We start from the raw sequence: 26,776 nt of genomic DNA, 5'->3' as shown, positions 1-26,776 counted from the left end.
CAGTGGTGATAAACAGAGGAAGAAGAATTTTGCTATTTTAAATGTGGTAGTGCTTATATTGTTTATCATTAGTGAAACAAAGGCTTCAGATCAGCAGGGAAGATACATTAAGTTGGCCATATTTCTGCCTAAATATCAGATTTTGAAATTCCTCTCATTTACTTAATACATTTTATGACCTGCTATGAAATTTAAGACCTGAGGCTTCTTTTTCTTTTTTTCTTTTTTTTTTTTTTCCATTTGGAATAAATGCATTAAAATACCACTGTTTATACTGGGAGAATCTGCATAGATGAAGGAAGGCAGTTCTTCTTCCTTTGCACAGAGCTGTGGTGGTACTCTGCTTTCACATGAAATCAGTGGAGTTATGTAGAGGAGCATTCCAATTGTAATGTATTTGTTAGAAGCAGTCTTTCACCTAGTTTGATTGCCAGGTGAAATGCTTTCTTGCTTTGTGCTTTTAAGTCACATTGAAGAATTGCATAGGTGTAGAAAATCAAGTATGTATTTGAAGTATGGGGGAAATCCTCATTGACCTGAGCTGGATTTCTCCTGTAAGTTAAATAAACTCTGATTGGGTTTTGATTTGGGATGTTTTGTACCTCATGCAGGCATATGAGTTAGTTTATTGGGAAGCCCAGTTTCCGAGTTTACTTCTCCAACTTCCTGAGTACATGTGGGCAAAGTAAAAACTATGAAGCAACAACCTTGGGAAAGGACTTTCAGTTCTCAAATTCATATCATTTAATATCCACTGTGTCTTAGTTTAGAAGCTTGTGTTTATATTTTGCTTCCACAAATTACAAACATTTCAGTTTGAGAACTTCTTTCATCATTTAGGCATATCTGATATTTTGGGGGGGTGGAACTAGTATAGGGAAATGTTTGATTTGCTGTAGTGTGCATTTTTGTGAATTGAGACATGCTATTGAGAACAGCAACTGCTTCTTCCTTAAACTGTGGATAAATGCTGGCTTTTTTGAATGTCATTCATTTATTCTCATGAACGTATTCTGTCACTGCTATAAACCCTCTCTGCTCCTGCTTTTTTATTGATTCTTTCCCTGTTGGGCTCTTGTTGTTTTGACTGAATCAACAGAGCTGTGTTCTGTTCTCATTCGTGATTTGTCTGCAACATGAGGCGTTTGATCATTTTTCTCTCTTCTACTTTTTCTTAATATCACAGAGACTACTCCTTCAAACTTGTCTGGTCTGACTTCTTTCTTCTGCTCCTTCTCCACCCTTTCAGGCTCTTTCCTAGTCTTCTGTGCTTTGGGAGACTTCTGTGGCTTTAGTTAGCACAACTTTGAAAATGAACCCCAAACGCTAGGGCTCAGCCTTTAGCTGTTGGTCTCATTTCATCAGCTTCCCTTTAACTCTTCCCTATAACCTCTTACTTTGTTGCAGTCTGTCCTAAAAGGTTTTTTCTTTTTCCTCCACATCTTTTGCACCACATCCTCTCACTTTCACCAGAGATGACTGCACTGTACTTTCCAGTGCCCCAGATTTTATTCTCCTTCTAGTTCTCCTTTTGTAGCCAGCGCTCATCTGACTTTGATCTCTTATCTCCAGATCCACATTTTTAGCTTCTAGTCCAAAATCTGTGTGTATGTCTGTTATCTTTTGCCTTGATATAACCTCCTTCTGCCTCAGCCACCTCCTCCTCTCCTCTCTTCTCCAGGGACTGGGCTGGATTGTCCCTACAGCCGTCGTGGGCTGCAGTGGGGTGCAGCTCTGCTGTCCTTGCTGGCACCCTGCAGGCTCCCACAGGCTGAGCACCTGGCCTGTCACAGGGAGCAGCTCACCACTGTCCCCACACTGTGCCTGTGGCTGAGTAGAATGGCAAATGGATCTGTGCTGCTCTGATTGCAAAGCAGTAAATATCCAATGCTGTTATTCAAAATGCATTTTGCCCCAATGTTAGCACACCAAAACAACATTACAACTGTAGTTGCTATTCTTTCTGCCATATCCACCACACTGGTAATTTGTAGGTTGGCGGTCTCATGTGCTCTTGTACTATTCTTACTGCTCACCATTCCTGATCTTCTGAGATTTATATACAGGCTTCCCCATTCAAATTCAATTATTAATCTAATAAGTGGTAACAAAACAATAGAGCTCACATATTTAAACTGCATTGTCATGTAATGGTTGTGTCTAGGGAGCTGCCCTCTTGGATAGAGTGAATATTGTGGCCTACAGCTGCTTTCTTCTGTATCTCTTTTATAAAATGTTTATGAAAGCCTGTATTGTGATATCCTGCTCTCCTGGCTTTAGAGGAGTCATGAAGTCCTTCTCATACAAGTGAGACAGACTGAACTCTGATGTTCCTCACAGTATCTGACTGTAGTTTTCACTGACACCTTCACCACTAATCACATATCTGTATTTCACAGAACATTAGTTAAGCTAAAAATTAAACATAAGTCCCAGAGATTGCATTGTGTCTGCAGTAAGAATTTCTGGAGAGCATCCCATTAGGTTCTCAGTGCACTGCAGCCTTAAGATCTAATCAGCATCCCTTTTTGAATTATACAGAACCCAAATAAGTTGTTGTCATAATCTGTAGCCACAATCAGCTCTGTGTCAAGCACTGTCATAGCAAAAGTACATTTGCAGAGAAATAAACCAACTAATGGTCTTGACAGGATGAACAACCACTTCCTTTTGCATAGATACTTTGTACACTTAAAGCTGCCCTGTGACTCTGCCGGTAGGAAGATCAAAATGCAGCTTTAATTTTATTTTTTTTTTTCTATTTCACAAGAGAATATATGAGAGTGAGATTTGGATTGAAGCAGAGGTAACAATTTACTTAAGGTTTTGTTTGTGTTGTAACAGATTTTCACAGTTTTGTAGTCTGTAAACGTTGGGGTCTAGGGCTTGAGGTGTGCCTTTGTACTCACCTCTTGGGTACCTGAAATAGAAATCTTTCATAAACACAATAAAAGTGAAATACTTCACTGTGTTGTGTTGGAAAATACTGTATTTTCAAACTTTTAATGTTAACATTCTAAACACTGTGTTAGCTTAAGTTAATGTCTTTTAAAGTGATTATACCACTTTGAGTTACATCAGTGCTATTTTCATAGTTTTTGAAGTTGTGGTTTTGTAATGTGTCATAAAGCCTATCTTAGTAGTCTTTGGGTCTTTGCTGCTTTTTCTCAGATAGGATATGGCATAATGCCTCACTTGGTTTCCTAAATACTTTGCATGCTTGTGACCTGAGCTGGCTTTTAGATAACAAAATGCTGTAACCTCACATGAGGGGTGAGATGTGTTGTGTGCTGTACTCTGTGATCTCTGTGGCCAGATTGTTTGATTTGAACGTGCCCAGGATTTCACCCTGAAACCCCAGGCCGTGGAAGCCACTGGGAAGCTGTAAAATGCAGCTCTAACTTTCATGAATAATTCTTTCTGAAGTGAATGCTGGGATGGGAGTGCTTCCATAGCAAACATTGCTTATGCAGGATATAAAATCTTGCTTTGACTAGATATGTGAGACTGGGCTTATAACTTCACCATGACCTGATCTTGCTGAAGAGTCACACAGCCTGTGGGTCAAACTGCCAGAGAAATCTCTGGAAAGATTCCCCCATGAGAGGGATAAATATAGTGTGTTCCTACTGCTCCTGGGCTGGATTATTTCTGGGTTAACCCCACCCCCTACTGCAGCAAAGCTGTGGGGAAAGATGGAATCAGCCTTGGCCTCATATTTGGGTACCAGTTTGGGAAACAGCTTGCATTCACTTACTCTCATATTTGTGGATGATAATCTTGATTTAGGATTCGAAAGGAATTCCCCCCTTCACCTTTTAGTGAACAGGTTGCTTGTGATTTAGAGTGTTACATTGGCAATGTGATCATGTGTAGAATAGAAAAGTGACTGTACTTACAACAATTTTCCTCTCTGTCTCCCTCAGGAGACCAGCAAACAGTACCAACAAACCTTCTGCAAAAATACAGCATTGATTATAACAGTGTTCTGGAGCTTGCTCTTGGTGTTAGTGATGTCAGTACATCAGGAGGTGTTACAAACATTTAAATTAAATAAAACAAAACATGGCATATTTTCAGCCTTCTAATTTGTAGAAGGAAAATGTGGACGGCAATCATTCAGCTCAGCCTATGTAGGTGGCTTTGCATTCAGTTTACAAGCCATAATCAAGCCTTATTCAATCCAAGTCTGAGTGGTCTTGAATTGCTTAAACCAATTATTAATTCATATTTTTTATTTAGAAATCTCATTGTGGCATGTCTTTCTTCTTTTCTTTCCTTGCCTATATAAAAACAAGTGTATAAGTGTAAGGCTACATGGAGTCATCAGGCAACAGACATATGCTTTCCTGTGCTCTCCACAGGGCTTGCAGGTTCAAACACAACCTGCCTGAATCATAAGAACTTTAATTGAGTAGATAAAGAGGTCCTCATAATTATAAACTGCAGTAGGTATAACAAGAGGCTAAATACATAGCTGTGGTTTTAATTAGCTGGTGCTTCAAATTAGTAATTGTGGTTTCACTCAGAAATCAGTGACTTTATACACTGTTAAAGCCTCATCACTGTGCAGTTCATTCCTCATTATATCTCTCGGTGTGAAGCTTTCAATACAATATCATGCTGAGCTAAAAAGGCAAAAGTTGTAGATATTTGGTTATCTTCCAAGTGCAGTGGAGCTCTATGGAGATTTAATTCATTCTTGCCCGAGATAGGAGAATTAACTGTTCTTTGTTGCAGCTGGAATATGTGTGTTTGTGTGTAAGCATCTGTACATCCAGGCTGTGTGTGGATGTGTGCATGCACGGCCAGGATCTATCAGGGAGATTGTGCTTACTGCAGATAACATCAGGGCATGCACCGAATCTGCTATTCAAATTGTCATCTGGAATTCGGGAGCTAATTAACTGACACAAAGCAGAGCCAAAAGCCTCATAACAAATCAAATGCGGCTTGAAAGCACAGAAGTGTCCCTTAGTGCTTGTCACGTGAGAGGTTGTCAGTGCAAGTTGAAGTATGCATCTTTTCCTTTCCTCTTTCCTTTGCTATTTTTCCCTCTCCTTCAGGGTTTTAATTATATCTCTTCCCTCAGAGGAGCAGGAGGTAGTTTGCAGAGCCAAGAGACCAAAGTACTTCAGTGTTATTCAGGGGAGAAGTGAATGTGGTCTCTCAGCCTGTCATCTAGGTCTGGCAGGTGCACAAAGCAGGCTGACACACAGATAAGTGCCACTCACCATTGCTACACCGAGGTGCTAGATCTTTTTCTGTGTTTGTGTGTAGAATTATCTGATCCTGGCATCAACTATCCTAAAATCTTTTCCGGCAGCCTGCTTCTACAAAAGCCTTCTTAACCCCTCCTTGACATCTCCAATGAAGCCATACATAAATTTTAACAAGAAGCGGGACAGAATTAGGTGGTCTAAATCACACGAGGCTGAACTGGAGCCTTGGGATGGATGTTCAGTGTAATGGATTTGTAGCTGTTGCTGTGCTTCTTTGCCTTCACATCTGCTTTCCCTGCACAGACCCATGCTTTGTGGGCATACGTGTGCATTTGTGTGCAGGTGCATGTGTGTTTACAGGCTGCTAGTACAAGGATGTCAAAATGTATTTTATTCTTCTGCATAATGCTCTGTGAATTGGTAAACAATATTTTCATTGTTTCATTGAATCACTTTCAATTTTAGAAGTGTACTGACTGCCCTACTGCCCAATTTTGCGTAGGTTTATGATTCCAGATTTAAATTTGAGAAAATTATTCAGTGGCTCTTTCTTTCAGAATTGTCCTCAGGAGTTGCATTGTTTTTGATGGTTTGTTGCTATTACTGATAGTAATAAAGATGTAACAAAATGATGGGGAAAATAATGTGTTGTCATTTTTGTCTTTCTCCAGTCACTATGAGCAAGACCGGAGTGCACTTAAACGGAAGGAATGGGAGAGAAGGAACCAGGAAGTCCAGCAAGATGAAGATCTCTTTGCTTCAGGTTTTAACCTCTTTGGGGAACCCTACAAGGTAAATTACATTGTTACATTTTGCATTTTCAGCATGTCTTACACAAATACAAATAAAGCTTCTCATCCCCTCTAAGAAATGAAGTGTTGCATCTGCCTTGGTACTTCTACTCTTGAATACACTGATTATCCAAATCAGCATAGGGCAGCAGAGCAAACTGAATGTGCTGCCCAGGTTGCATTGGCAGAATCAGGAGTATTGGTTACAGTCCAGTTCAAGATTTCTTCCTCTTAACACACAGCAAAGTCCTGCAGTAGAAGTATGTGCAGCTGGTATTTCTACAAATGGTTTGTACCTACAAAGCTTACAATAACTTCTTTCATTTTTAGGAAGAAAATATATCTGAGTTTTTAAAACCAATGTCCTCTCTATAAATAATGAGTCCATAATCTTTCTTGTGCAATCATAACCATCCAAAGAAGTCTTTGGGGAGACTGAATCTTTGGGGAGCATAACAAGGATATGAAAGGGACTTTTGTTACAAGTCTTATTCTCTCTAAGGAGCTTTGCTGCCTGAGATTTTTATCACCAAGGGATATCCCCCTTTATGATTTCTGCTGCTTTGATTTTCAGTAAGACATTCCCTAAAGAATTCATCAGAATGTAAATTTCCATATCTCTTTCTCCTCCCAATCAGTGACATCCATTGAAAGGCCACCACTTCATCTTTCCATTCTACATTGTTAGCAGCTGTAAGGGAGGATGAGGGCTCTTTGAAAATCACCCAAAAAGGAGGAGAAAAGGCTGCCATTATTATCACATGGTGTCTAATAATTATAGACCACGAAAGTGTGGTGGATGCACTCGACTCCTGGCTGTACTTTGGTTCAGGCAGGCTGAAGAGCAGTAGGCCTTTCTTTCTTGGCATGAATTTGCCAGCTGGAAAGCCCCTGGCTCATGTTCAAGAGAGTAAAGGTGTCTTGACAAACATTTCAAAAGGTGGTTTTGAAACCTTGAAGTGGAAGATAACCAAAGTACAGAGCAAGATATCAGAGCTAAAGTGAAGACATCTATCTTGTCTATTGTATTGATTAGCAGCCAACTGCTTTACCCTGTAAATATCACCACCAGGATGAGCCCAATTTGATCTCTCCCTGAAGTGCAGCTGCACTGCACCCCAGGTGACCCTCTGCTTGAGCAGGGATGCCTCTCAGGGATAAAGATTCACTCTTTACCCAAGGCTGAGATCCTTACCTGTGACATACACTTGGTAAATTTGGATTTCAGTAGGCAAAACACTGTAAAATTTTGTGGCAAGAACTAAAATCATATATCACCACTATCTGTTGTATAATAAGAATGACAATATCTGATTTTAGATCTATTTAGTGTGTGTGTATTTGCACCAAGTGTACACAGAGAATGTGGTTTCTTTTCAAAAAGTGAATGATTAAAAGCCAAAAATTATCCTGATGGTCTTTCTGGGCAATTTTTTTTAAGTTGCTTTTCACCTGCTTGGCAGAGAAGTTTGTAAACTTCATGTGATTAAGCAAAATATAATACAATACCACCCTAAAAAAGCATTATAAGTTGTGAAAGATAAAAATTGATAGGAAATTGCATGCAAAAGTAGTTAAACATTCATTGATTAAATCAGTCTTAAATTTGAAAAATCAGATAGAAGCAAAATGAGATAGGAAAGCTAGGTCTTGCTTTCACTTTACACTAGGAAAGATAGACTACTGTTTCCTTTTTAAGTTCTGCATTGCTAAGACTCAGCCACAGTAGAATTTCCTAGGCACTGTTAAAAGCTGAATCTAACTCTCAGTGGATATGTAGTGATTTTTATTCTTAAGTAAGTGCAAAATTAAATTCAGAGGTTTGTTTACATTTTTTCTAAAATAAAATGAAGAGACCCTGATGTGAGAACAAATATCCTGCACGTGCAGTTTGAATTTCTTCTCTATTTTGAGATGACCAGATGTTTCTGCGTTCATGAGACTTAAGGCCTTGTGCACACAAGAAGCTGCCCTTGTCTCTCCTGGTCACTCTCAGTGGGAGCAGAGTGAGATAAAACACTGCCCAGCAAAGTGCTGTGTCCTGTGATGGGCACAGGCTCCACACATCCTCACTGGGCTGGCTCTGCTGCTGAGCATCAGCTCATGGTACATTTCTGAAAGATCTGAGGGTGGGAGCTGACATGGACACTGCTGTGACAAAGAGAAGGTTGGGAATAGCAGGTTTCAGGAAAAAGGAAACATCTCTTTTTCTTTCTTTTATTCCCAGACCTAGTGTCCTTACTTGTTTATCATTCCTTCCTCATTTGCTTTAACAGTATCCAGAAGAGGGACCAGGTAGGGTCAGGGCAGGGCAAACCACCACTGCTGTTTCTGAAGTTTTAACAACTGAACAACTGGCAGCTGTTTTAAGACTGCACTAAGAAATTTATATTAAAAGTTGCATTAAAAGAGCAAGGAGCTGAGATTTTCTCATGGATCCTACTGCCATTGTGTATCATGAGATGTGTGGAGTATCTGCCTTCATCTATCATCTCTCTGCTCTAGCTGTTACAGCCTCTTTCTTTCCCTCTGTCAAATAAAACGTGGGTGTTCATTATAGTTTTGGACAAATGCGTGTTTCTACATTGATTCTTTGTAGTTTATGTATGTGTGCACTTAGATGAAAAGAGATACTTATTTCTGTGGGTGTATAAAATACATTTTTCCATGCTTGCTAAAAGATAAATGTCTCCTTTTGAAGCTCCAGTGTCTCATGTGGGAAAACAACACCTTTGACAACATGATGACATCCAGCATTATTTTGGGAAGGTCAGGCAGTAAGGGTTGTGTTGCTCTTTAATGCAAGTGGGTTGCAGGTCCTGCCTTCAAACTCTGGTGCAACCTGTTCATGCTGGATTTTGCAGAAGGGATCAGAGAAGGGCCTGCAGTGTAACAGCAACAGACATTTGAAAAAGCAGTGTTGGAGCTTTCCTGAGAGAAGCTGTAATTTTACTACTGAATTGTTGATACCTTTTAATGTTTTGAATTACTCACAGATGAGGATTTAAAAGAAAACAGTAGGAGTATTTTTGTTACTTTTCAAAGGAATTGCCTCAGAAGAGTTCAGCTTGAGAAAGAGAACCTAATGGGCAGCATTTCCATTGTGGAGCCTTTGGTGAATATTAAATCATTTATCTTTTTCAGGTAAAGCCCCTCCATGCTTTTCAAGGTTAGCATAAAAAAGATCTCAGCTTCTAATCTCTGGAGGTTAGTTTAACTATGAGGCATAAGGAAGTGAATGAATTATGAAACCTCAAGTTTCACACAAATTTTCAAAAAACCCTTGTAAATGGGGCCTATAACTTTGAGTGCATTAGTTCTTTTCTTTGTAAAACTATAATGCAATAGCTAGCTAGCAAATTAGTCTTCCAGTAGGATTCTATTATAGATAGCTTTTGAAAGAAATAGAAGCAAATGCAGAAAGATGGGCATTTCCTAAATTAACAGAAGCCTAGAATGAGGGGGAATGCTACTAGCCATGAGTCATAAACCAGGCATATAATTTATGCCTTGGAATACTCAAAATGCTGCATTTCCTTGATAGCAACAAAATTGTGATTCAGCATGCTGTTCGAAAAATAAGACATACAGAGGTTTTCTTTAGGAAATCAGCCAATTACCCAGCACATGAAGGTAGAAATTGTCCCCAGTCTGGAAGTAACAAAGAGCAAGGGGAAATTATGACTGGATTTTGTGTTTCTCGTGCTGGTATCTGGGCTTGTCAAGAGTACTGTGCTTTTTGTACAAGCTCTGAATTTGTTGTGGAAATAAAGTAAAAACATTATTGTTATGCTTTATGTCTTAAATGCAGATGGAACAGTGCACTACATTCCTGAGCTCATTCAGATTGTGGTGTGATGCCTGAGTCTCATCTTAGCTGTGTGTACTCTAATTTTATTTAAATTTAAGCCAAATTACCATTAATAATGGGGTTTTTTTGCTTTGTAGACTGGTCCAAAGGCCACTGAAAAGAGTAATTATCTTTCCATTGACTTCAGTAACCATTGGATATGAGCTTTAGTGTACTTAAAATACACTAAGGATGTTTAAAATAATTTAATCTCCATGGTTTTCAGTAAATATGTTTTTATTAATGTTCCCTGTAAAAGACTATGAATAATAATAATGATAATACTACCTAACATTTATACAATGTCTCTTATCCCCAGGATATGAACATTAGGCATAAAGTAGAGTTAATACAAAGCAAAGTTCTATTTATCATCATGTGACATGTAAAAGAAAATACATGGAGAGAATTAGGTACCTCCAACATAAAATAATTGAAAAGATCTACTTTCAAGTTAAAACATTTTCTCTGTGAGGATCTAGACAAGAGCCATTTAGTGTGCTGGGATGTTGAAGTGTTACAGTTATGATATGTTGTCAGTACCTTTATTTTTTTTTTAAATTGTGCTTTCTGGAAAGTAAGCTAAATGCTCCCTGGAAGTGTAGCTGAACCACAGAGGTGAAGGTTGGTGGTCAGGTTTTTTTTGGTGCTGTTATTTCCCATGTTCTATCCCGTAAGGAGTTAAAGTGTTTGGGCAGGGAGGAAACAGAACAAGTATGTAAGTGTTTAGACTTCGAATCATAATTCCTGCTGGGCCCTTAAGCACAATGGAATCTCCTTGTTTTAAATTTGGGGGTTGAACAGAGAAAGCCTGGTTTTGGCTGCTGCCCAAACAGCTCATTGTGCAACTCAGTTGAAGGAGACTGCTCATATACAAAGAGCTTATTCTTGGCTTAGCTAGAATATAATTTTTGCCACTAAAATGACCAACCTAGGGACTTAGTGAATTAAAGTGATTCGTGGTTCTCTACAACTGGGATTATTAACTGTATCACTTAGGAGCACTGGCAAAATGTATAGAGACGGGAACAACATTGAACAGTTAATTTTTAAATCACTGCCTCATTGCAGTCCTAATATATGTTACAATCCCTGAGAATGAGCAAAAGGAAATTTGCATTTATTATCTTCTTTTTTTAACATTTTTATGGCATGTTAGTACTCTGCTCATCCTCTGACTAGTTCAGCAGTGTCTAATGTAAGTAGATATTTCAGGAGAAATCCATGCATGAATTTTTTCATCACTCGAACTTCTCTTTAATACTTGAGGAAAGTGGGATCAGGGGCATAGCAGAATCCCTCACCAAAGAACTGTGACACTCTCTAACCAAGCACAAGCTCCTACTGCTGATTTTCCCCATCTCAATGGCCTGGTGCTAAGGCACCATTGGACTGTAGCACTACTTGTTTTATTGAGTGAAAAAACCCCTCCAAACAGAAGTAGAGTTGGCTGTATCATGACATAACTTTGTCATTTAATTCCAGACTGTAGAACTGAACCATCTGCTTGAACAGGAACTGTAGTTCAGCTTTGTTTTTATCCTTTGAGTCTTGTAAAGCCATGAGCATGGGGAATAATATGTTTTAGTTCTCTGCTGGTCACTTCAGTGGAACAGAAAGGTCAGTAGGAAGGCTGCTGCTTTGCATCCATGTGGGGTGAGTTAGAACAGGAAGAGAAAGGAAATCAGCTGTGTATTAATGATAGCTTCCAGCTTATTTGTCCAGCTTTTCACAAGTGAAAGGGAAAAGGAAAAATAAACTTAATGCTTCAAAAGGAAAAGTAGAATAGCAGTGAAACAAATATGAGTCAGTATTTATTTAATAATTACTGGAAATCAAAGAAAAGCAGGATTAAGAAACACAACCAGCCTGCAGACGGCAGAAGAATCCTGATGCTTAAGAATGTGGCAATCATGTCTGTTTATGTTCTATGAGAAAATATTTTTGAATGATCTTTTAGTTGAACCTACCATAGCATGTGGTAGAAGCTTTTTCTTCTCTGGATTCAGATTAGATACTTCAGGTCAAACTCTACTTTCTATGGAAAAGTAATTGAAGTTAAACTGGAGTGAAGAGTTTGGTGCTGTTACAGACTGCCCAGCTTCTATTTATGGCAGGACTGTGGGTCAAGGGGCTGATAGAGCAATAACATACTTGTATCAACTGTGTGATTACAATTCAAATGCTCAGTAGCCAGTAATTGCGCATTTGTGCTTTCCACGATATGAAATGTACAAGCCAAACATCTCTGACATAAACCCAGCTTATTTTGCGCCTAACATCCATAACTGATGCAATTTAAACAGTTCTCTGAGAGCATATTTAAGAAAATGGGAAGCAGTAGACAAGTGTTACTGATGCAAGCCTGTTTCAAGAGATTCTTTGAACACAGTTATTGATAGGTTTTTCTTACATAACATATGCAAAATGTAATTGAAATTTAATTAAATGTCAGCATGACACCATTAAACAGCTAACATTTGCCATCTTCTAAGACAACTATTCTGAGCAGTAACTTGTAAATCAGGAATTTACTCACGCTTTTCTTGTCTTTTTTTTTATTTATATATTTTAGACAAATAAAGGCGACGCCCTTGCAAACCGTGTCCAGAACACATTGGGAAATTATGATGAGATGAAGGATCTGTTAACCAACCACTCCAACCAGAGCCACCTTGTAGGAATCCCAAAGAATTCTGTCCCACAGACACCCATTGACAAAAATGAACAGAACTTTTTCCCAGAACCGAGGAACAGGATGATCCCATCTCATCAGATCAGTGGCAACTCGTCAACATCAATGCCTCCACCTTCTTCATTGTCATCTAATTCTACTTTGCTGCACGGCCACCAGAGCAGCAGGAAGTCGAGGACAGACTGGTCACGCAGTGGTCACAACTCCAGTGGGGCCCAGCCAAGCCAATCCAGTGGTCAGCAGAGTCGGACAAAGCACAGCTCTTCCCATGACCAGTCACAGGGCAGGTATGAAGATCTCTACAACTGCCAGAGTGAGCAGCATAAAAGTGGGGGAACTGAGGAAGCAAATGCTATGGCAACATCTTCACATTCAAGGAGGCACACTCATGCAAAGTCAGCACCTGGAGAACACACTTACAAAGAGAACAGTCATTCGAAGTCACCCACAGAGCTTGAGTTTGTAGGCCATGGTCCTGGATCTCCACTTCCTTCCACTTCTTTGTTAACTGCAAACAATGGTCTTTCCACTCAGAATTTCCCACCAGGACTTCACTGTAAGAACAGCATGGTCCAGCAAAAGCCTACAGCTTATGTCAGGCCTATGGATGGTCAGGACCAGGTACCCAATGACTCACCTGAACTGAAACCCCCAATAGAAATTGAGAGTGGATATGGAAATCAGTCCTTTGGAGCACTGCTGGAAGGAAAAGTGAACACACCTAGTTCGAAGAACAAAGTACCAAAGCTCAACATTCCTCCTGTTAGTGAAGTAAGTGGTTTAAAATATCTTCTCTCTAGTACTGCTTGAGTATTACATTCACTAAATATTTTTCTCTGGAAATATGCAGTTGCATTACTGGAATAAACAGTACAGTGTATTCCTTTTTCTAGAATGTGCATGACTTTCAGCAGTTTGTTGTGACAGTCCCAGTAGCAATATTTAATGTAGTTTTTAAAGCACAGCTTGGAATACTAACATTTCTTGTTTATGATTAATATTAAAAGGCTAGATCTCTGTTGAGTGTAATATATGTATACCAGCTATACTGGTTCTGGACAGGGAACTCTAATCTCTCAGTTCATCTGCAATTTTCACTCTTGAATTCTCACTTAGTAGGTAGTTTGATAGACAGATTGGTATTTTAAATTCTAAGGAAAAATGGCAGTGTTCAAATTTCAGTGGTACTAAACAGTCCTGCCAGTAAGGAGTTTATTTGCAGAGTTTGCTAAATTCCTTTTTTTCTTTTTATTGGAATTAATATGACTTAAGTTGTGAATAATGCTTATGAAAATGTGTCCCATTGAAGCTTTTATGCATTTTGAAGAGCTCTTAATACTGGGATTCAGTCCCAATCTCTGCAACCAACAGTTTAAGCTGTTGAATTTTGTATTGCTGGTCAGAACAGTAGTCCTGTGAGGAACATTTTAGTTGGTTCATATTCGTGTCCATTCCAAGCACAAATGTATAATAAGGATATGGATTGAACTATTTATACTCTGTGTATTTTTTCTCTTAGTCTGAGTTTCTCTAAGCCTGTAACCTTTGGAAGGTAGGTGTACAGTGTACATATAAGCAGAATTGCAAGATGGGTTTTTCATAGCTTTCTGTTTTCCCAAAAATATTTCCCTGCTTGGTAATATTTTTATCCTATGAATGAGGAGCAATGCATTCTTAAACTATTTTATTGCAAAAGGTCAGCTTTTTCTATTGGAATAATTGTTTCAAGCCAATAATTTGTTTGACTATTTAAAAACTTGATGTTATTTATTAACATTCCAGGCAGCAACAAAGACTGATGTGTTTTGCAGTAGAGCTTGGAATAATTTTCTGGGAACTGCATCTGAAAACAGTAAAAGGCCTATTTATATCAAGTGGAAGCTGAGGGTTGCTTGCAGATGGTGTTTTATTAGAAAATGTATTTGTTAATAAACGTAGCTTTCTGCAAGATTACTTTACAGATGTTTCTGTTTATTTTTACCTTGGGTTAAAAATCTGCTGGTGTAGATGACTTCAGAGTCTGCTGCGATTTGTCGCTAGCATTGTTTGGCGAGTAAATAATTGCATGCAAAGGAAATAATGATGTTGCAAAAGCAAATACTTTTTTTTGCTCCTGCCATCTATTAATGCTGTGAGTCAATAGAAGCACTTTAAAGTGCAGACTTAATGCAAAGTATTTTTGGAAATAAATTGTACTTTTTGCAATTTGTGTCAACTACTAAGAATGTATTTTTAATTTCTTTACTTTTTGAGTGAAATCCTGGCACTATGAAATCGATTGAGTTGTTAACAATGTTTTTTGGGTGCAGAATTTCACCCACATTCTTCCTGCATAGCTCTAGGAAAATCTGATATGAATTGTTGGTTTTGGAAGGATTCCTAGTTGCAAAGATGAAAAATTGCATTATGAATTTGTTGCTATTTTAGTTTACATCCTGCGTAGAGAAAAGTATAGGTGTATAATTAATTTCATGTTCAGGTAAGTGGTAAACTCTAGGCAATTTAGAAATGAAAGTAGATAATAATCTTAAAGCAGTCTGCATTTTGAGAGTGAATAGTAAATTGAAGAGAGAAGGAAAACCCAAAGCTGTGACAAAATAACTTTCCTTTCTGAGACAGAACACAGGACAATAGCCAGACTGATGGATCTTTTACAGGCAAATCTCCTCCTGAGTTTGGAGAGTTGGATTTTTTCGCCTGTGTCAGGACTGTGAACTTTGGCCCTCTGTGTTTTTCCACAGATGTGTATCCTGAATTTGATTTACCTTGTGTTCAGCTATAAAACTCCTTCCAATCCAACATTATAGATAACTGGTTTAGTTTAAGCTTAATCAGAACTGACAGTGCACACCTGTGAAACCCATAACCTTTTCAGAATGACTGCAGTGAGTGGCTCTGTTGTAATCTTTATACAATTGATGTGGAGGCTTACGATCCTTTGGTGGTGCTTATCAATTTATGAACCTTCCCAAGCCACCTCGAGCCATAGTGATCTGCTTGAAACAATTTTGTTCCTACTCCATGGGTTTCCATCTTAACACTGTTCCAGGTGCTGGTGGTGATCTTCAAGCTAGCAATAGGAGAATTGTTTTGGGGCATTTCTGCATAATTTGCTCTGTGATTTTCCTCTGTATCTGAGTCTATTTTTTCAAGTTCCTGAGTGTATGCAGATAGAATGCATACTGAAAGGTTTTTAGTGATTCTATCAAAGTTTTGCTTGTTCTTAAGGTGAGGAATTCTGTGAAGAGATAAAATTCCTAGGCGATGGTCCAGCAATAATGGCATCCAGTGTTGGAAAAGAAAAAGACTGTTCTTGCTATCTTACAGAGAGAGAGAGGAATAAGTAACCAAATATTTGAACAAGCAGATTTAAAAGAAGTGCTCAGACTGATGTGGAAATATGGTGTCATTTATCATGGCTTAATGGAATAAGATGTTGAGTGCCCTGGAAACGTTCTGCCATGTGTAAGGAAGTGATCAATTTTATAACATAATTTGTGTCACTTGAGGTGTTGCTCTAAGAATCTTTGCTCATTTGCTGGGCCCAATTCTGCCATCAGAGATGCCCATCCATCTTTCAGCTGCTCTGTGCAGACAGATTTGTTAATGCCTCGCTGCTGGCGTGTCTCTGCTGGGCCAGGGGTAGTGGGTCAGTGATTTCTGAGGGCTTCGAGATTCACAGGGAGTTCACACAGACTCACCAGGTAGGGTCAGGAGGTGGTTAGCAGCTCTTGCACACCTGTGGACTAATCCTTGCCTCAGAGTGGGTGCTGCTGTGTGATTCCCCAACCTTGGCTCACCCACACAGAGCTAGTTCAGACCTGACTGCACCATGAGTGGCCATCTCTGGTAGAGAAATAGAAGTAGCAGAGCCTCTGTAAACTTTTACTTATGTTATGGAAGGGTTTCTTTGTGATTTTGTAATCCTATTGATTTCTTTTACCTTTTTGCTTTGTTTTTCATATCAGTATTGTTTTCTAAGGGTAAGGTAAAACATTTTATGGTTTGATGCCTTGAGCCAAACCCATTGTAACCAAGGAGGTGGCCTGGCAGACCCTGAGGTTCAGAGGCTGTGGAGCAGATCTTCGTGAACTGGGAAGCCATAGGGCCATGTTGGGAGTTCCTGGGGCACATACAGAAATCCACCAGATCTCATGACACAGGGTTGATAACAATGGCCTTGGAGCTAAAACTGGGAGACAAAATGTTAGAAAGCCTCAACCTGTAAATGTTATTTCCTGTTCCTTTCCTATCAACTCCCACCTCTTTAGTATGTATTTACATGCATACTTACATTGCAGTATGTATATATTAATTTTGAACTTGCATTTAACATCTGATAAATTGTGGCAAGCCGGGAATATTGCAAAGAGCTTTTGTATTATGCAGAATTCCACCTACTTAAATCCTGTGATGGCAGATGATTGTTACTTACCACTCGAAGAGAGCTGCATAGTTAAATCCTATGCATTTCTTCAAAAAAGTAGATGTTAGAGACTACAATAACAGCTGATCCTCTCTCTGCTGCTTTAAAATCCAGAATCTTGATACATGTATGTATATTTAAACCTCTAGGAATCAGATTCTTATAAATTATTTCAAATTGACTAACGCAGCAGGTGACAGCTGAAAGAAAGCCTGTACTTTTCAGATTGGGCTGAAACACAAATTACTGGGAGCACTGAGTAAAGCAGAGGGTTTTAAGGTCTGTGGGAACATCAGAAGCTGCATTCCTGGAAAACATTATGCCCAGTTCCCCAGAACAATGCATGGATTTCCAATAATGGTTTAGAGATGGGGAATCAAGAGCAATTGAGATAATTTTTGATTCTCAAGGCAGTTTTTAAATCTCACTACAGAATTGGCTTCATGTTCCTGCAAAGTAGCAAATGCTCATGTACAAAATTTTGCCGAAAATACAAAGCTAGGAACAAATCCAAAAGGCCTACGACATCTATGTCACTTTCCACTTATGGAATAAAAAATGGAGAACTTCTATTTTCACTTTACTTCTAGGAAAATATTTTGACGGGTTCAGTATACTGCGAAGTGATAAGCTTCTGTTACGTGTTTCAAATCATTCTGTTATCGCTGCATGTATTGATTTGCTTAGTGCTTTCTGAGCTAGCTATAAAAAAGGCTGTTCTCCTTCTGCATTAAAGAGCAAGAAAAATTGACAGGTAGATAACCATATTGATTGAACCTAAATAGTAAATCCAAGAGGCTTGTATATGACTTATAAAACTCTCTATAGGAACCAAAGCCAGCATAATACCTTTTTTTTTTTTAAATTTAATAGAAAGTTGATGGCTTTAGCCAGCCCCACCCCTTTTTGATATACATGCTACTCTAGTTGCCAACTGTAGTACATTACCATAGTTCTGGGTAAATCACTTTTTTCAAATGCCAGCTTTAGCTGTCCCCTTGACTTTGAGCTTGGAAGAAGAATGGACTGAATCACGCATTAAGATGAAATCCCTTTGCTTGGTTCATATTTCAAAAGTCTGAGGCCAAAAACAAACCCAAAGAGCAGTATTTCTTGAAGTATTAGAGGTTACAGCCATATGTTTTTAATTTGTAAATACTGTGAGAAGTAATGTTCTTATGATACTTCTAAATGAAGACCATATGACACCACTCGACTGAAGACCTCTTATTGTGGCCTTTTGAAGGCTACTGTCCCATGGCCTGGACAATGGCTAGCAAAGCTGTTTTGCAAGGATAGTGAGAGGACAGCTTGTTTATTTTAAATCAAACATAAATAAGCATATCTAGGGCCTGATTTTGAACCACTGTGACCAGTCTGCATCTCAGAACAGAGCACTTAAAGTCGATTGCATAAGTGTGGCTGAAAGAACTGACCGTGTGTGTTTGGTTTGGGAAAAGAAGGGTTAGGTTCCTTCTTTCCCATTGTTCATTTGTTAGTGGTTTTTGTTTTGTAAGCTATTCCTAATTTTGACTTGCTGTGAGGAAGAAAAAAGTCTGAGTGAAGTTAGAGTTAACTCTGGGAAGAGTCAGACCTGTGGTGTCTTGAAGAGTGATTTATTTTTTTTGTAAACCTTTTTGAAATTCCCAGTGCCAGAGTAATTGCTTGTCTCATTTGGTGTCTCATGAAATGTCACAAAGTAGAATGACCTCAAAGGCTTTGGGGAGAGCTGTAAAAGAATTTGTTTGGCTTGAGCAAAGATGTGAAGGCATTATTCAAAGGCTGCAGGGGGACTGTAGGGTGTATTCATAACTTTGACAGTGAATTTGGTGTATGACTATGGAACAATCACTTTTTTAAAGGAAAATACCACAAGCTGTGTAAAACCAGCATTGAGTGTTATGTTATCTCAATGTTGACTGTTAATGTACATTTTGAATAATAACCAGGAGTTGGTACAGCTAATTTTTCAGCACCTTTGATCCACCTATCTGGTGTGCAAATGCATAAGGAAGGATGTTCTTGGATCTTAGTATTAGTGTTCTACTTAGTTGTCTGCTAATAAGGGCATTCTTTTAGGACCAGCCCAGCAGGTGAAACAAAGGTGGAGCCTTTGCACTATTTTTAATACTCTACTGGAACATAACCTGCTTTAATAAAAACATTCTCTCTGAACAGTGAAATAAACAATGCTCATGTAAGAAAAGATGGGAAAATGCCATTTTCAAGTATTGGAATGTCTCATGGTATGTTTTCACTCTGGCCTGTAATCAGTCCTCGAGTGACTAGCATGCCTGCTTCTTTCTCAGAACAGGATGGGCAGATATTCACGTATCAGCATTTGGCCTTCTGTACCAAAATGAATGCCCATTTTTAAACTTTACCACCAGCTATGTTAAATTTTATTTTACCTGATGCAACCTCTAAAGTAACACACAGCTAGTTTGAAAATACCTACTTACATATTTACTGCTCATTTCTGTCATAATTTTCAGATTTTTTTTTCACAACCCTTATTCTTTGTAGAGAAACTGAGGTTTTAAATAGTCTGAGAACACAGAAGTCACATGGTTTTTCAAGTGCAGGCAGGAGACTGTGCACACATTTCTGCATGGGCAGTGACAGCTGCTGTGAATCGTCCCTGGGACTGAACCTGGGGCTTCTCTGGACAGCCTCTGCTTCTCAAACAACAGCAGGGACTCTCCCTAGAAGCTATAATTTACTTTCTCCCAGTCCCACTCATTCAGTGAATATGATGAACACATTGCATCCAACACACACCTGTTAAATATGTAAAAAGAAGCATAAAGACAATCAGGGAGTATAAATGCAGGAGAAGAAATTTTTAATCCTGATGAAAACAGTAGAAAATTGGACTGTTGTATCTGGTAGGTGTAGATCAGTAAGGAACAACTGGAATGCTCCTTGCAAATGCCAGGACAGCTGAATGGTGCAGAATGTGATTGGGTATTGTAGACAAGAGTAGGAAATCAAACATAAAACACTTCAGATGTTACATGAGCAGTTGAGACAGAAATACAGCTAGTGAAAGGTAAAGAAGGAGGGACAGCACCATATATTAGAAGCTGAATGAGGATTTACTGAGAATATCGCAACAGGTAAAATAAGACCTAGGGAAAGAATCAGAAGAAAAGGTTATTCAGACAACAGAGGTGAGGAGGACATGGAGGAGATGCAGGTGTGGTGTGAATGTACAGTGAGCTCTGCTTGGGCTCTCAGCAGGAACATGCTGACCATAGGGCAGCAAATGGACAGGGGGTGTAAGCTCAGTGAAACTGGGCTCTCCATATGGGAAAGAGCAACTGCAGTGCTCAGGTGTGGTCACCTTTCTGATGGAGATCACAAGAACAGAAGTGCTTAACTGCTCTTAAGCTGATCAGACTCCATCTCATGAAAAGCTGGATTGATACTGGGGTCACTGACCCCTGGTCCCAGGCAGCCTCTCCTGCTCTGTCTCCTGCATTCTCACAGGTGTGAGGTGCTCACTCACATGCACACCTCAGGCTGTTTTCTGTCCTTTCGTTTATTGACATGCAGAATTACACCCAGATTTTAATTTTTTTTGCAGCAACACAACATTAATCATATGTATAACATACCTTCAAAATGTGAAAATCAGAGGAGGTCTTATATGAGCATTTCTGGTTATGGCCAGAGCCACCCCACTGTGAGCTGTAGTCTCTGCTTCAAGTATGGAAAAGCATTTAGGAGCTGCAAGTGAAAACATCATATGGGAATACTTTAATAAAAAAAACCACAGTGAAAGAAAGTTGAACATATAACTTGGCAGTGCTCCATGAACTGCAGATATAGGTTAAAGTTATTTAGTTGGCAGGCAATTGCTGGTGTATTAGCAGTGTTGGGGAAAAAAATCTAATTTCTGTATTTTGGCTTGTGCAGTAAAGAAATTCCTCCCACATAAATATGTTCATTTCACCTTCTGGGAAGTAAAGAAAGGAAACTGTAGCTGCAGTCTGTTATTTAATCTTCCTGAAATTAGCATTTGGTGCTCAGGAAGATTGAAAGATTTAATGCCAATGCCTTTCTCAAAAGAAAGAAATGACACACCACATATGCTTTAGCACTGGTTAGACTGTTAAATGGAATTAATCAAAATCCATGTTAAAATATTTCCATGTGTTAATTAGCAACAGTTTGGAACATTAAAATACATATTGGCTTGGGAATAAATTAGTGAAGAAATATCAGATTGAGTTTGTGGGTTTTTAACTGCAACATAATATACTGTGTGTTTTAGAAAGGTAAATGTAAATACATTCCTCTGAAATGCTGTGGCAATGTGCATTTAAAAATTGGGCAATAAACCAATCTAAAACAGGCTTTTGTTATGGCAGAGTGATACCATGTCCCATTTTAAAAGAAACATTGGATTGTTCCCTCGTATAATAAAGCAAGAGAAAAACACTTTAAAAATTCCAAGAGTTTCATCTTAGGCCAAAGGAAGTTTTCAAATCTCTCCTGTGAAAAATCAGTGTGATGTAGCAACTACCAACACCAGGTCTCCTGTTGTGAGTGGAGGAATTCACTTCTGCCTTTCTCTTCCTGCTGGGTCATTGCTAAGTTTGTTTTCCATTCTCTTATACTGAATCTTAAGAGCAGCAGAATAGCATAAATTTAGGTTTGTTCCATGTAAATGGAACAAACAGTATCCATACTATTAAATTAATACACACAAGGCAGGGAGAGATACTGTGGTAGCATTATAGATACCAAACTCCTCACTAAAAATAAGTGGCCATGGTTGGCCCACAGAGTATCCATTTCTCTTACTAGGGAGGGAATGACTGCTCTTTTTCATGACAGAAGAGCATATAGAAACCACCTCCAGGAGGGAATTCTTGGAGTTGCATTTTAGGTTTGATCGCCCACAATCACATTAGTGGGGATAATTTTATGTACGTTCAGTTCAGGAAAGTTAAAAAAGGTAGGTGGTGATTTAAATTTTTTCTATGGGTGCTGCTCAAGTAGTGATTTGTCCTGTAACACTGAGCTTAAAGAAAAGGTTTGGGGAGCTGAGGGAGGAAGAGGCAAGATAAGTACAGATTCAGTCTCTTTCACGCTAATGAGCCTGGAAATTTTGCTTGGATTCACAAAGATCTCTGAGAGATGTCAGTGATCATAGGTCTAAGCTTCAATCTCCATTAATACTGCCAATTAATACTGCCAGTCTAAACATATTTCAGTTGATACATACTACTTTCCGTTTGCACATGTCCTTAGAATAATTTCCCATTGTTGTATCCCCCAGATGTGTAAACTTGTTGGGTTATATTTCACTGAACTGCAAGCTGTGCTGCTTATATCCACAAGACAAGCTGGCAATTACTTCTGCTATTTGTAAATACTCAGGCTTCCATTTACATCTGCTAGTATTTTAAATATAAACATTGAGATAATTCTTTCTTAAATATGTTAAAACACTAATATATACTTTGTAAACTTAGAAAATCATAGGAATCCTCAGGTGGCTTGTGGGAGCCAGGAGTTGATCCTGAATGAAGGCTTCCTTCACATCTTGGTTAGTAACCTTAACCCAGCTTAATCCTTTTTGATGTCAAGTAACCCTAACTTTCATGTCATCAGAAAACCTGGAACTTCCCCCCCAAAATAAAATTGGGACTAGCATATGCTACTTCCACTTGAACATGGTTAATTTTGAACCTCCCTTTGCATCCAGGAGTAGCTTTCTTAAGTGCCTTCCTTGTGAAGAAAAACTTCACAGTTTATTTTGCATTGGAACAGCGAGAGATTGTAACATCTTTTCTTCCCGCCAACACATGCAGTTTCACATTGACATGAAATATGGCACAAATTTAGCTAGGGAAATACTAAGAGGGGTACTTTTTATTCCAAACAATTATCCTAGCAACCACATCATTCGTTCCCAATCCCATGATCACAAAGGTCACCATTTCATATGGGTTTATGGCGAGCACCACGCATTGTGGTGTCATGGGCCACAAATGGGTTGCAGATCCAAAGTTTGGAAATCAGGATTTCGAGCTTTGCCAGTATTTCTGAGAGCAAAACTTGACCATTAAAGTTTCCTGAGGTCTGTGGAGTGACAAAAAGCCAGTAAGGGGATAAGCATTGCCTGTGCCAATGGTTGATATTTTTTCATTGTCATAAATTATTTCTTGCACTACCAGATAGAAGAAGACTGGCCAGAGTGGAGTGGAGGCAGGGCTGCATTCACCAAGTTTCTGCATACTGCATACAAAATACATTTAAATCCCACTAACTTTTACATACAAGTGCTATTGCTTTTTCCCCTTCCTGTAGTGATAAACTGTTTTTTGCCAGTTCCTTGACACATAAAATACCCAATTGAGTGTGCTAAAGCTAAACAAAATAAACCAGACTGAGAAGCAGACCTTTTTTTGTGGGGTGCTGAGGTGATGGTAAAATACAGCTAGGCTAGATCTGTCTGCCCTTTTGTGATAGTATTGCTGTGGGTAAACCAAATAATTCCATATGAGGACTAAGGCTTTCCGATTTTGATTAGAAGAAGCAAAATTGGGCCATAAATGATCAGTCTGAATTAAACTTATTTAGGACTCGAAGCAAAACAAGTATATAGAGAATTATTGCTCTTCAGAGGAGAAGAAAAATTAAAATTTGCAAATGCTCTTTTTGTAAACACATTTTATTAAGATGTAACTGCACCTGTATTTCATCAAGAAAATTGTTTGCTACAGTTTTTAATATACTTTGATATATTGAATATATTTGATTTATTTTGATAATAATGGGGTTTTTTCTGCTTTTATTAGAATTCTGCATGCTATAAGTTCCTAGTCCCAAGTATCAGATTTTGTGAGAGATGCCCTATTTACTTATAATTTTCATCCCCTTTATCAGAGCTGGTGTTTTACCTGTAATGAAGACTTCAGATAAGCAACCAGATTTCAGATGCTAAATTATTTAACTAAATCAAGAATATCATATTACTATTGACTTTGCTTGGTTGCAAGAGCCAGGTGCTAGAAAGAAAAATACTGCCCTTCTGTTAGCATTTTACCTTTTCTGAGGAGCACACTTTGGAAAGAAATCTGAGCTTCCCCAGTTTTTGGTTGATTGAGGTGTGGTCTCTGAATATGTGAAGCAAAGTTATTTAGGTTGAAAGGAAAACAAGAGAAGCTCTGCAGGGATGCCAGTAACACACTCCAGATGCTCTCTGGTGCTCAGGAGAAGTCACACCAGTGCCTCACAGCCCCATCTCTCTCCTCCTTTCCCCCAGGACACACCCTGTGCTCTCTGGCACTGACTCTCTGCAGGTTGGCTTCTGCTGTGCTGCACTTCTTACTGGTGGAGATGCAGCTTCATCCTCTGGCCCTGGGACAGGTAGTGAGTGATCTGGGATAAATTACCGGTCGTAGTAGTAGAGAAAGGGCACCTGACTTCCACAGCTTGCCTGTAAGAGCCATGAGCCCCAGTATGAGCAGGGGGCAGGAATGGAGGAGACCCTGCCTTCTCCTCACCATGGGCTGCACTCTCCAGCTCTTTGAGAAGGGAAAACTTCTCTATTTTCCATAACAGATCTTGGATGGGATTTCAGAAATGGGTGCTCAGAAGAATTCTCCATGTTCTTGGTTGCTCCAGTCATTTTAGATCCTAGGGCAAAACAAGTGGCAGATCATTGAAGGACAGAAGGGAACAGAGGCATGAACAGAGAGAGGGATTTCCCCTTTCATTAACCACAAAAGATATGTTTGTTCAAGAACAAATTGCTAAAATAAGACAAGCAACTCTGGTGCTGGAGAAAAGGCTGTTTGTGTCAAATACATAGGAAATACTGCTCCCAGGTGAACCCTGTAAGGATTGTCCTTTAATGAAGCCAAGCTGAGTAGGGATCCTGGCTGTGGGAAGGCCTTGTGTTTCATTTATTTTCCTGTTGGCTGACATGGGGCACTGCATGGTCAGCAGGGAGGTGATTGTGGGCACCTGTTTCTTCAAAGTACTGGAAGTAAAATTGACTTCTGCACTGTATTAACTTGAGCTTTTGTGGGCTTCATAGATGATTATTTTTCTGGCGGTGATTTCACCAATTTGTGTTGTGTTTGTGCATATGTACAAATCCAAAATTATAGATAAGCAGTATGTAGGTGAGCACTTAGATCTACATCCACACTTACAGAGGCTGGAAGGGCTTTTCCTGCTACCCTGCTGTGTTTTCACAATAGATCACACATGATAGAAGTGGGAAGGAATTACAGATTTTGTTGCCTTGTCTCCTGTGACATGGAGCTACGTGTAGGTCCTCACTGAATCTGGTTTCTGATTTTGGCCTTGAATAGACAAATATCACGTGTCCTAATAATTGTCGTTTCTGGTCCTTCCACCAAAAATTAGACCCAAGGGAATCAGTTTTCAGCTGAATGTTTTCTGTTCTGTTCAATGCTTTAATTTACTGGCATTGCTTGTCTGTCTCTTACTGAGTGGAATCATACAATTATTTCTTAAATTCTTCTTTGTTCCCACAACTACTTTCCTGTTTAGTCCCTTTCCAAACAAAGCAAGATCCTCTTTGCCCAGAATGTTGATGTCCCATGACTCTTGGGACTTACTGTTTCCCCTGTTTCCCTCTTATATACCATCAGATGCAGGTTGCAAATAGCTGTGGTGTTGTGACAGCAGCACAACATGTACTCTGTTGTCATAGAAAAGTCTGAACCTTTCAAGTTGAGTGCTTTGTACCTGAGAAGCAATCCAATATCTTCTGTTAGGGAGCTTTGAATGAACAAGCTGCTCTTAAACCCTGAGGTGATTATAATACATGTGTATGAGGTGTTGAGCCAAAGCTTCTGTATTTATGTACATAAGAGAAGGTTTCAGATGTGTTCTCCCACCATTTCTTGTGTATTTTTTCAGTGGTGAAGGCTGGACTTTGCATGTGGATTATTGTAATCCTACATCCTTGTAGCAAAGTCTCACCTTGGATTGAGTGTCACATGGGGCAAAGAGCATAGCAGATATTTTGGAACAGTTTTCCTTCATGAATGATTGCCTTCTCTCTGCTGTGAGGAAGGGGGAAAAAAAGCCACAGGACTGCATTTTCCACAGCTTTGTGTTTGAGCTAATAAACTGTGCTGAGAGCCTCAGCTCAGGCTTACACTTTATTTTTTCCTGCCTGAAACACAGACTGAGATAACGCAGATCTGCCCACAATAGACAGCACAAATATTCCTTGAAAGGCTTCCAAAAGTTTTGAGGCCTGGATAGCTGTGGCAAGAGTTTGTGTATATAAAAATATGTGCCATATAGGTTGTGTATAAAGGCACTTGAAAATTAAGCAAAATGTGCACACAGCTCTATCAAGATTTTGGGAAAAAAAAAAAGGTAAATTGCAGAATTCATTTGAAAAGACAAAAACCCAGTCTACAACAACCACCACCACAAAAAGAAAACAACCCACGTGCAGAAACAATGAAAAGCCACCAGTGTAATTTTGCATGTGGCTGTTATGCAAGGCTCCATAGGGATTACCTTTGACACTGGGCTCTCCAGCTTGCAGCATCTTGCATAACCCACTTGCACAACAAGCAGCACTTCACAGCAGCAGGTTTAGAGCCAGGGCAGAGCTCACTGCCACTGACATTGGCTGCAGTGTTTTGTGAGAATGCTCTGAGCCATTTCAAACTAAGGGTAGAAAATGGAGTAAAGGAGACTGTTGGGGAAAAAGGAGGAAAATACCCCACTACACATAAGTCTTGCACAAGTAAAAGTGATATATGTAATTTTTTTTCAAAA

At 39.2% G+C, this 26,776-nt stretch overlaps 1 protein-coding gene across 4 annotated transcripts in view; it reads left to right on the top strand.

Annotated features, from left to right (window-relative positions):
- Positions 1-26,776, top strand: part of AFF2 (AF4/FMR2 family member 2) — a 330,747-nt gene that overhangs the window by 78,764 nt on the left and 225,207 nt on the right. For all 4 annotated transcript variants that reach the window (XM_030967963.1, XM_030967964.1, XM_030967965.1 and 1 more), the window contains exons 2-3: positions 5,894-6,014; positions 12,439-13,329. In XM_030967963.1, the coding sequence (XP_030823823.1) occupies positions 5,894-6,014; positions 12,439-13,329 (1,012 nt within the window). The remainder of the gene's footprint in view (positions 1-5,893; positions 6,015-12,438; positions 13,330-26,776) is intronic.

This window comes from Camarhynchus parvulus, chromosome 4A (assembly GCF_901933205.1).
Source record: "Camarhynchus parvulus chromosome 4A, STF_HiC, whole genome shotgun sequence".
In the NCBI taxonomy this organism is placed as follows: Eukaryota; Metazoa; Chordata; class Aves; order Passeriformes; family Thraupidae; genus Camarhynchus; species Camarhynchus parvulus.
The sequence above is the reverse complement of the archived record's forward strand: the minus strand, read 5'-3'. Positions and strand labels throughout refer to the sequence as shown.